We start from the raw sequence: 12,829 nt of genomic DNA, 5'->3' as shown, positions 1-12,829 counted from the left end.
AGGTAATGAAACGATGTTAAGAGTTGAGATGTAGTATGATGGAAAAGGGATTGATGAGTTGAATGATGTACTTATATGAGAAATTTACGTATACTATGGATGAATTTACCTAGTTCATGAACAAATATAATAATTAGTGAATTGATGATGTTATCTAAGTTTATGCTTAGTAAATGGAATGGCAAGTAAGTAAAAGAAGTAGTTCATAGTATTATGAAAAGGTTAATGATGGTGTAAAATGTCTTATAAAATTCTATTATGTTAGGAATGAAAAATACATATGATGTTGATAGAGTTACTCATTTTTGAGTTGATGTTATATAGTTGTTAAATATTGAGACATTAGTATAGGTTTATTATTAACCTATAAAGTTCATTATTGAAATGAAATGTTATGTTTAAAGTTTATACAAGCTTACTAAATATTCATTGCTTACGTAGTTATTTTTCCTTTACTTTATAGATTATTGGAAGCTTAATCGGTTTGGAAGCTTGTAGGAGAATTATCACACTATCCAGCGATTATATTGGTAGATTTGATGTTTTGATCAAGGTTATAATGGCATGTAGAGGTGGACTTGTGGTTTATGTTAGTTGATGAGTTTGGCATATATCTGTCATTTTGGTTGATGTAACCTTGAACCTTTGATGCCTTGTTGATATGTGTTATTTTGAAAATGTTTTAATGCATGTTTGAATGGCCAAAGTGGTAAGCGATGAATTGACCTCAACATGGTCAAGTTATGGTATGCTTTAGAAAGGTTTTGAACAGATGTGCATGATTGAAATATAGTATGTGTATATGTTGGTTGTTAGTACCATTTTGAAATGCTAGATTTGTGTCATATAGATGGTTTTGATGCATAGGAGAAGTGGTCCAAATGGTAAGGTTATTTTGATATGGCATGAATCTAGTATGGTACGATTGAAACGTGTCAATTGTGATATGTTTCGATATGGAAATAAGTTGGTTGAAATATGACCAAATATGCATATGTTTAAGTATGTTTGATTGATTGTGATTAAGGTGCCTTATTGCCATATTGGTTGAAAGAATAAATGGTATGGTGAATTGGTCATTTTTATACATGTTTGGGTAGGTTTTGATGCCTTGGTCATATGTGCAAAATGTGTTTAGGTACATGCTTGAAATGGGTGAGGGGAATGACTTGATTTTGGCCAATTTCTTGTCCATACGGCCTAAGACATGGGCACGTGTCTCACCCATGTGTGACACCATGCGACACGACTGTGTGTCCCTTGTAAGTTTCAAAATTTTCAAGTCAAGCAATTACACGACCTAGCACACGGCCTGGCATACGGGCGTGTGAGGCCATTTCAAGAGTTACATGTCTTGACACATGGGCATATGGCTTGGCCATGTGACCCAAGTCAGAGAGTTACACGGGCACGGACACGGGTTGGGACACGGCCATGTGTCCCTATTTCAAATGTTATAGGGCCTAAGGCACAAACATGTGTCTTAGCCGTGTGAGTCACACGGCCGTGTGACCCTCGCAATTCAAATTTTCCAACTTTTTCTTCAATGTTTCAAATGTTTCCGATTTAGTCCCGAATTGTTTCTAAAGTGCTTTTAAGGCCTCAGGGGCTCGAATAAGGGATGATATACATGTTTCTGATTGAATTTTTCCATGTTAAGAGTATGTTTTAAAGTTACGATTTTACAGTAATACTCTATAACCCTATTCCGGCGATAGATACGGGTTATGAGTGTTACAAACCTACTCAACAGGTTCAAACATTGGAGTATTCATGTTATTTTACCATGACAAAAATTATACCATATTACTATATTGAATTTAAGTATAGAAGTCCTAAATTTATTAAAAGAATGCTACTATAGCCTAATTGCATTTTTATTTCAATTATTCTACTTTTAGAAATTCATTTCAACACCTGTCCTATGCTAAACATGCCTAAACAACTATCACCATATTTTCTAAGTTTACAAAGAAGAGTTATTATCCTCATTGTATATGATTGATAACCATATACTCACATAATCAGGTAGTTGAATGGCAATTGAACGTTATGGCAAAAAGATTGTATGAACAATTAACAATGCAGTATCTATGCACAACACACCTCCAAACCTAAGGGATGCATTGTCCTTAATGTATGAACATGACAGAGTAAAATGAATAAAAGCTACATGAATGCATGAAATAGATTAAAAAAGACAAAAATTAATGAGCATTAAAATAACATTGTAGCCTATCCTGGTCATCACTATCAGCATGAACGATTTTACCAACAGTCTTCTTAAATCTTTTTCTCTTAAGTTGGTTGATGGGCACTTCTTCCTCATCATTGTCGGTATCAGACGTTGTGATTTCATTAATCAGTTGATGAACTACACATTCTTGGGTAGTCATAGAGGCCTTGGATTGTGGTGTAGGTGCAGTAGTCTGAGTGGTATCCCTTCCATCATCATCAGATTCAATGTGGACAAATTCTGTCTAAGCTTCATCTTTCTGGGTTGTGGTTATGCATGGAGGCAGTAGTAGGTTCTTCATCTTTTGCTTCAGGATTTAATAGCAGTTCCTTAGGAAAAACATGAAATGGTTGCATTAGGCGTGAGAAATTCTTTTGCAAAGATTTACGAATGGCAATATCACATTGGAAGACATATCCCCAAAAGATGGTCATTTCCTCTTGAGCTTTGCCAAAGCCAATGACAAGCATTTTTTGATGTTTTTTCAACACACAAAATTGTTGTTTCAAACCTTCTATAGCTTCAATCATTCGCTGCTCAAACTTAGTATGAAAAGTCGAGGGAGTAGCAGAAGCAGTCCTAGGAGGAGAAGATGGAGGTGTGCTAGTTTTCCTTGGCATTTCCTTGCCAACCAGTTTCTGTGCAATGTGCATAGTAATAGCCCTTTTTTTAGGAAGGTGATCTTCATTTTGTGACAAGGGAACCTTGACTCTTTAACTGGGTGTAGTGATCAGTGAGGGGAAATTTAATCTGCCAACATTCTTTTGGGAACAACGATAAGTCTTATGAAAGATGATTTTTCCAACGTTAATCTTTTGGCCCACCATTATGGAGTAGAGAAGCAATAACCGGTCTTTAGAGATTGTACCATTATGTGTAGAAGGAATGAGACGAGTTTTCAAGAAATGGTACCAAATCTTGCATTGAGGCTTCAATGAGACTTTGTTGATGGTGTGGCAGTCATTTCTTAAGATTAACCATTGTGTACCTTCCACACAAACATCAACGAGAACCTGGGGTAATCTTTTTGGGGACATTTTCTTCACAAATTTAGTTAGGACCTTTAGACAATCCATATTGAGCATTGATGGAGTCCTCATCAAATAGAACTGATGCTCCACGCATGTATATAAATGCATTGTCAAAAGAAGTAATGTGGGCATAAAACTCTTTCACTACCTTTGGGAGGACATCATCAGGATGGAGACAAAAGATTCCCCACCCATGCTTTTCGACAATTGATGATATAGCCTCTGTATACCCCATAAAGGGAGCATCCTGAACAACGAATCTTTTTTCCATGCAGAATGGTCGTTTGGAAATATTTTTATGGTATTTCTCTTTAGCAAGTTTACTGAAGAAGGTGAGTGGAGAGGCAAAGGTTGAAGCAAAAGCTATTTGGGAAGTTATTTAAGAGAATATATACAGTTGAAAAATGAAAAAGGCGACATTTTATGTCTATTATGAGTGAAACAGAGAGTAAAAGTGGAGAACAAAGTTGGATGAAAATGTGGGAGGAAACTGAATCGACTAGGGTAAAACGTGGGAGAAAAGAAATTGTGACGTGTGCGATAAGACTGGCCTCAATCATGTGTTGACAAAGCAAAACAATTAACATTTAGTAGGAAAAGAAAGTGGAATTAGCGCAAATTTGGGAGAACTAAAATAATTTGGGCTAATGGCTCCAATTTGTACTTATTTCAGCCCAAAGAAAAACCTGTAACAAGAAAAAAAATAGTTAAATAAATTTATTGGGTAACAAATAAGGAAAGTTTAAAAAAAATAAATAAAGAAAAATTTCTACAAAAGAACAATTATTAAGTATTGCGAAGAGAAATGAATTTCTTTGTCACCCATTATAGGAGTTCCAAAATAGTGTTTCAGGCGTTGACCATTGACTTTGAAAGTGGATCCTATTTTTTCATATTTAACATCGACAAATCCATAAGGATATATACGCTCGACTTTGAATGGTCCAAACCATCTCGACTTTAATTTTCTAGGAAATAGTTTAAGTCTGGAATTGAAAAACAAGACTTATTGTCTAGGTACAAATTGCGGTGGCAAAATTTTCTTGTCATGCTAGTGCATTGTCTTTTCTTTGTACAGTCTCGCATTCTCATAAGCTTAAGCTCAAAATTCATCCATCTTATTAAGCTCCAGTAGGCGATGAGTGGCAGCAGCACCTCAGTCCATGTTTAGTTTTTTGATTGCCCAAAGTGCTTTGTGTTCTAGCTCAACTGGCAAATGATATGGTTTACCATAGACAAGCTTGACAGGTGACATTCCCAATGGTGTCTTGAAATTTGTGCGATAAGCCCACAAATCTTCATCCAACCTTACTGACCAATCCTTGAGGTTGGGATTGAAAACTTTCTCCTGAATCTGCTTGATTTCTCTGTTGGAAATTTTAGCTTGTCCATTTGTTTGGGGGTGATATGCCATGGCAATTTTATGTTTAAACTCATATTTGTTTAGAGCGTTGGCAACTAATCTGCAATCAAAATGTGAGCCTTTACCACTAATTAAGGCACGATGAGTACCAAACCTGGTAAAAATATTTGTATGTAGGAATCTCAGAACTAATTTGGCATCATTTGTAGGTAAAGCCACAGTTTCAACCCATTTGGAGACATAATCCATAGCGACAAGAATATAGATTTTTCCTCAGGATGGTGGGAATAAACCCATGAAATCAATTCCCCAAACATCAAATAATTTCACCTTTAAAATATTTTGCAGCGACATTTCATGTCTTCTTGATAAGTTACCAGTTCTTTGACAGTGATCACAGTTTTGACAGAACTCATTAGCATCTTTAAACATGCTGGGCCAATAAAAACCAGATTGGAAAACCTTTGCAGCAATTCACATGCTTCCAAAATGTCCACTATAAGGTGCAAAATGACAGTGATGCAGGATACTTTGAAATTCATCATCTGGAATACATCTCTGAATTACTTGATCTGCATATTGCTTATTCCCTACTTATTCCCTACCTCCAGTTATGACAAGTGATCGGCAACTTGATTTTTAGTGCCTTTCCTATCTTTGATTTCCAAATCAAATTCATGCAACAAAAATATCCATTTAATGAGTCTAGGTTTGGCCTCTTTTTTTGTCACCAAGCATTTGATGGCAGAATGGTCTGTATAAACTATGAATTTGGGGCCCACTAAATAAGCTTTGAATTTTTCAAAGGCAAACATTATTGCTAACAATTCTTTCTCTGTAGTGGTGTAATTGAGTTGTGAATCTGTCAGCGTGCAACTGGCATAATATATAGCATGAAACATCTTGGCTTTTTTTGGCACCAACACTGCTTCGACAACAAAGTCATTTGCATCACATATTAGTTCAAATGGCATAGTCCAGTCTGGTGCACTGACTATAAATGTTGTAATTAATCGCTCATTAACTCTTTGAACGCCTTTGAGCATAACTCATCGAAATGAAATGGTCTGTTTTGCTCCAACAATTGACATGGAGGCTTTGATATCTTAGAAAAATCCTTGATAAAGTGATAGTAAAATCCAGCATGACCAAGGAAGCTTCTAATTCCTTTCATTGAAGTGGGTGATGGTAACTTTTCAATGACTTCTATTTTTGCTTTGTCGACGGCAATTCCTCACTGTGAAATCTTGTGGCCCACAAAAATGCCTTCACTAACCATGAAGTGGCATTTTTCTCAATTCAGCATTAGATTTGTTTCTTGACATCAGCAAATTACTACTCCAAATTTGTTAGGCAATTTTCAAAAGTGTCGTCAAACACCGAGAAATCATCCATGAATACTTCAAGGAACTTCTCCACCATGTCAGAAAATATTGCCATCATGCAACACTGGAAAGTTGTCAGGGCATTACATAACCCAAATGAAATTCTTCTTAAAGCAAATGTTCCATAAGGATGGCGCCAAAAACTTGTTGTGTTTAAATAACTAATGCAATTGTGCAAGTGTACACGTCATTCAAGTAATAAAGTGATAAGTAAGTATCGTCTCCACAAATATAGGAAATTGGTAAGAAATTGAGTAAGTTATTATAAGCCTATTGGTTATACTAAATAATAGGAAATACTCTCAAATTGAATAGGATGTTTGTATAATTAATTCATGTAATTAAATGCTAAAAACAAATAATTGATATGGCAAATAAAATGTAGTGGCAAATTACAGAGAAAAGTAAGAGTATTTTTGTTGCTGAATGAATAGAGTTGGAATTATTCAGGTGAAATGCTCATATCAAAGTAATGCCATGGAAAAATATTGTCTAATCAACTGCTCAAAGAGTCACCACTATAACTTGCCTCTTTCGATAGCTAGATCTTAAGCTAAAAATATGAGTTATTGTATTTCTACAAAACTCCGGATTAATAACTACAATAAACGTTCTTTGTACAACTCACGACATTTATGTCTAGAGTGCTACGAATATCCTGTCTATTATTCGCTTGCATTAAAAAATTCAAGATTCAGTATATTTAACCTTTTCAGAATTAAAAATACATCTAACAACACAGCACACAATCAACTATGTCTAGAGATTGCATGCATGTATTTAAAATAATTATAAATTGAATGAAGCAGTGATATAGGCAATCTCAAATCACGGGCATTAAAGATGATAAAACATTCACCCCAATAACTCCAACCCAGAAAATATTTAGTTCATGGGTGGAAAAGTTAACACCCAATTAAAATCATTCATCAACCCTAAAACAAGTTTGAATCACAAAAATCAGGAAAAACAAAGGCAAAAATTGCAAGATTTCTCGCCACACTCTAGCTTCGCTTTTATCTTCCGATTGTATGTGAACCCAGGTTAGATGTCTCTTCCCCTTCTCCACGTCTGTATTCTGCTCTTTATATCCGCTACCCTTTCTTTCTCTGGAATTCTCTAATGGAGTTCTTCTTTATGGAGAGAGAGGATTGTTGTCACCAATCTCTTTCTCACATTGATTTCTCCTCTCTTTTTCTTCTTCTGTCTCCTTCTTTTATTGGGTAGATTCATCCCACTTCAACATGCATTTTTCATTCCTCTTTTCAGGTTGGTTTTTCTGGTACACGCATAGCTGATTGAGAATGACGTGGATAAAGTGTTGAGTCATCTTCCTGGAATTGCCGTGGCAATTTTGTTGGCAATCAATCTCACCATTTCCCACGACAATGTTTCGCTTCCTTATATTCCCTCTTCATCTTCTTCCTCTTCCTACGCCTATGTTCACACAAAACCACACATTTCCTCCCCAACTGATAAAAGTAGCAAATAATGACCATTATATTGGAATACAAGCTTTGTTATGCAATGTTCTAAAAATATCCTAAGAATGCAAATGTATTCACTTAATTACAACCAATTAATTCCATTTAGAGTCCTTAAATATAACTCTTTTCAAGAGTTATCAGTAGTACGAAGAGTAGGAGTTGCAGGAATTTGTTCATTATGTTATTATTTTCCATCTTCAAAGTAATATCCTTTTCCTCTTGATTGTCTATTAAAATCTATTGACTTTGCCTTACCTCTCTAACTTCTCTTCAATTTCTACGAGCAGTTTTCTCAATCTCACTATAAAAAACTAACAGTTTAGGGATAAGAATTAATCCTATTTAGTTTTCAAGCAATTAAGGATGGAAACCAAGTTAGTATAAGAATTAATTATGGTAAAGAAAAAACATGGTATGGGCAGTAGCCCAATGATTAAGCTTACTCCTTTCCCCTAACACACCTAGGTTCATGTCAAGCCAACTCTTTCTCATTTTTGTTGATTTTGGCAGAATGGTTTAATTACTAAAACAACCCCTAAAGTTTGCTTCATCTTGCCATTTAGTCATTATCCTTATCGTAATAGGATTTTGATTTTTTTTCTTAAACTTATCTAGAATTCATATCTTATCCTTCTAAAAAATTCAAATAGAAATAGAAGTTCATATCTTTTTATCTTCTTATCCTAACTAGAATTCAAATTACTCCTTTTCAAATCCTAACAGAATTCATCTTTCTTATTTCTATTTATTTCCCTTTTCTTCTTCATCTTTTCCTTTGAAAATATTTTCTCTAAATTGTTGATAATTAATTTTGTTCCCGAACCAAAATCTATTCCCGATTTCAAATCGTTTCTCTACCGGTTGATTTTTCGTCAATTACGCTCCGTATTTTCATCAAATTTTTAGTACAAATTCTCGTTTTGATTTATTATAACTCACCAATTTTGGAATTTTGTTATTTTCGTTAAATCTTTCAACCCGTTAAAAATCTTTAACATTTTTTTCTGAAAAACCCCACAAATCTTGAAAATTCATCATTGATTCTTGCTTTTTATCGACTGAAAGGCCTTTATAGGTGATTAGATAGAGCTTGAACAAAGGGTAATCGCTCGAGACCCTAGAAAAGTCAGGTGTGTGTTCTTTTATGAAAATCGAATCAAATCATGTCTAAGTTTAGGCCCACACGACCACAACCTCTACACAGTCACTTTTTAGATTTTACAATTTTGCCACTGTGTTTTCTAGATTTTACAGTTGTGCCACTAGTTTTTTAGATTTTATAGTTTTGACACTATATTTTTTAGATTTTATAATTGTGACAATGGTTTTTTAGATTTTACAATTATGCCACTATTTTTCTAGATTTTACAGTTTTGCCACTATTTTTCTAGACTTTACAGTTTTGCCACAGGTTTTTTCAGATTTTACAATTTTGGCACTATTCTTCAAAAATTACAGTTTTACCTTAACCTTTATTATTTTATGGAAACTGGTCCTTGAATTGGTTTCAAATGGCATCTAGAGAACTAAATTATACAATTAGGTCCTGGACTAGGATTAGAATGATTAAATATATGAATGAATGAATTTATGAATATAATTGCTTTTGGTTAATTGCTTGATCCATGAATGATTTTATATTTATCAATGTTATAAATACTGAATGAACATCTCGTATGCCTAAATGATTGAACTATTGGCTGATGGATATAATTGTGAATGTCGTTATTATGCAATGAAATAGAATGTAAAAAATATTAATAATTGAGTGAATGAATGCATTAAAAAATTATTACATTGCATATGCATAGGGGCACGATATGAAAGGAGGAAGAATGTCAGCTCATATTGACTGCATGAATTTAACACCCTTAGCCCGTCTCCATCGCCGAATTAGGGTTACAAAACATTACCATACAAAATAGAACATTCAACATCAAAATAGAAACAATTATGCAATTCATAAACTATTATTGAATAACTCAATTTAAATTAAGGATTAATAGACTTACGGGACTTAAACCAAGCCTACGGGTCTTAAAAATAGTTTGGGAACATTTCAGGATCAATTTGAAACAAAACAAAAAATTTAGGAAAAAGTTGAAAATTTAGGAAACAGGGGTCACACGGTCGTATGGCTAGGCCATGTCCTAGCCTATGTGTTTGCCCGTGTAACTCACTGACTTGAGTCACACGGTCTGTCGCAGGCCATGTGCCAGACCGTGTGGAACCTGTATCTAAAATTAAAATGAAACATGGTCATGTGGAGTGCCTGTGTGTGGCACATGGCCATGTGACAGTTCGTGTCCCAGGCCGTGTGCTCCTAATTTAGCCCCTAAAATAAGTCATTTCAAAACCTATGCTTGCATACCAAAACACACCTTTCCCACACACATTCAAATGACCAAAACACACCTTAAACACATACAAAACATACCAATTTATCCATCCTATATGTTCTAACCAATATGCCATTCAAAGGTACCAAATTTAAACACCTAACCTAGATCAATTTAACATCACAAGTTCAATCATTTAACATACTTCAAATATACCAAATACCCATATCGAAAAACATATCAATCAATTATTTCCTTCCTAATTTCAAAAGGCCATGCACAACCATTAACATCTTATAATTACACTTCATATGCAGACCATCAACAAAAGCATTAAGGTACATCGAAGCTTGGAACAATCCAAGGCATACCAAATAGACATACAACCTTATACATGCCATTTATAACCATTATCCCAAATTATACAAAAGTTACCAAAATGGTTGATAAATAGTGTGATCATGCACCGATGAAGATTCCAACCGATCGAGCTCCCGATGATCTACAAAACAGAAGGAAACAACTATGTAAGAAATTAATGCTTAGTAAGCTCGTATAAAGGAAACTTAAACTTAATAAATACATTAAATTAAGCAGAATTTTGTTTAGTCATAGACCAAATTTCCTTTCTTATACAAAACACCTCACATGGTTAGTTGGTGGAGCAATGCACGTATAATTCCAACCAAAACATGGTATATAACATGTCAACATTTCCTTTTTGTAATTCATCACTTCTACATTTACAATAAACCATATTTTCCTTTCAATTACACATATCATTAGAATCCACTTCATTATCCAAAATCATGATTCATTTTATATGTTCATATACTCATTTAAGCTTTATTTACCCATTGAACCAAATAGAATAACATCGACTACTCAGATAATACTCATATAACCATTTAATTCCCTAAACACACCACAACATCACTAGTTAACATATTTATAGACATATGAAACATATAATCACACCAAAGCATAAATATTCATTAACAAACTATACTAGTCAAAACATTCATTTCATATTCATATTTATAATACATATCTCAATCGAAACATGTTACGTGAATAGCGAATGGTTGAAGGATGCCATGGTGTCTTTCAACCATGGTCTTATTCATTCCTGACTTGATGTCATGGTGTATTTCAACCATGGTCTTATTCATTCCCGATTTGATGCCATAGTGTCTTTTAACAATGGTTTTGTTCGTCTGATTCATGATGTCATAGCGTCTTTTAGCTATGGTCTTACTCATTAGAATCATGATGCCATAACATCTTTCAGCTGGTCTTATTCATTAAAATCGTGATGCCATAATGTCTTTTTAGCTATGGTTTTACTCGTTTCTAGTATGATGCCATAATTTCTTTCAACTATGGTCTTATTTAATTCCAGCATAGTGTCATAATGTCTTTCAACTGTGCTCTTAATTATTTCTTTCAAACCAACAAATTTTGATTCACATATATACACAATTAGACATTAAATTTACTAAAATAGTAACTAATTTAACCAAGTTATGCACTTACCTGAACTCATAAATGACTTCTAACACAAACCGACCACTATTCTACTACTAATTTGTGTCTGTTCAAGTTGTTTCTTGATGTGCACCCTAATATAGCTTGGTTGAATGTTCTTTATGCTTCATCATGGCTATACGGTTTCAAAAAAAAAGATGGAAAAAGATGATAGTATTATATTTTTTCATCTTTTATTTTAATTACTAATTTATCAAATTACAAAATTAACCATTAAAAATAATTAAAATTTCACTAAAAACCATAACACATCCGTCTAATATATTTAAGCTTGGAAAATTTACCAATTTAAGTTGTTAATCTATGTGTTAAATCAGTTTCATGCAAATAAACCTATAATGGTTAACTTTTGCACCTTTTTCAATTTAGTCCTTTTCACTTAATTAACTATTTAAACGTTAAAATTTCTTAACCAAATTTTAATATGACCCTAATAACACTCCATAAATAAATATTTACGAGCTCAGTTTATAGAAATGAGGTCCTGATACCTCATTTTCTAAAACCACTCGACTTTAGGGACATACCACTTGAGCCTAATTATACTTTCAATTAATAGAAATCATTAAATCAAATGTGAATAGTATTTTACTTGAATAAAATATTAATTAATAATATCTTCAAACTCTCATGTCGGATTTGTGGCCCTTAAACCCCCATTTCTGACACTACTAAAAAATAGGCTATTACAATAAACGAATGATTGACTGTGTACCCACAGAACGATAGGTTCCAACTGCAATCTCACTGTGCTGCACGATCCCTCTGAAAACTATTATCTATGAGCGGCCGTGACTCCATAGTTAAACAAATGTTTATTGCGTACTCACAGCCTCTGTAAATTCCAACTACGACGGTCTTACTGTGTACTCACAAAACGACAGATTCCAACTGCAATGTTATTGTTACTGGGCGTCCATGATCCCTCTGACACATTTTAACTACAAGAGGTTGTGGATCCTCAACCAAACGACAGCTTTTATCTACACCCAATGAATGTTTGTGGTATTAAGTCCATAATTTGGTGTGTTTGGAGGAGGAGTTCTGGGGAACTCCCTATTTTGGTGTGATTTAGTGCTCGAGGGTGGGATTTTTTATTTTTAAATGAAATGTTAAATGATCATTGCATGACAGATTGTGCATACTAATGTAAGGTACATATCAAAATGGTTGAACTGTTAAATGTGCATATGGTTATTGTGAAAGGTATAATGATTTGATAACTAAATTCATTCAATTGATTATGACTGAATGTTGATGTTTGCATGCTTAAGTAGCAAAACTAAATTATCGTATTGAATTGACTGATATGTGAAATTGATTCCTATCCATAATGTTTATAATAAAATATTGATTTAGTTTATTGTAGAGGGACTCACACTAAGCTTCTATAGCTCACTCCCCTTATTTTCCATCTTTTTAGATAACCTAACAGACTAG

At 33.9% G+C, this 12,829-nt stretch overlaps 1 protein-coding gene across 1 annotated transcript; it reads right to left on the bottom strand.

Moving 5' to 3' along the window:
* Positions 1-3,286: 3,286 nt before the first annotated feature.
* LOC107919203 (uncharacterized) lies at positions 3,287-4,879 on the bottom strand. Its single transcript, XM_016848713.1, has 2 exons — positions 4,498-4,879; positions 3,287-3,630 (listed from the first exon to the last, which is right to left on the bottom strand). Exons 1-2 carry the CDS (start codon positions 4,877-4,879, stop codon positions 3,287-3,289), a joined length of 726 nt encoding a protein of 241 aa, XP_016704202.1.
* Positions 4,880-12,829: the final 7,950 nt, after the last annotated feature.

The sequence above is a fragment of the Gossypium hirsutum genome, chromosome D13 (assembly GCF_007990345.1).
Source record: "Gossypium hirsutum isolate 1008001.06 chromosome D13, Gossypium_hirsutum_v2.1, whole genome shotgun sequence".
Lineage (NCBI taxonomy): Eukaryota > Viridiplantae > Streptophyta > Magnoliopsida > Malvales > Malvaceae > Gossypium > Gossypium hirsutum.
This window is presented reverse-complemented; position numbering and strand designations above follow the sequence as displayed.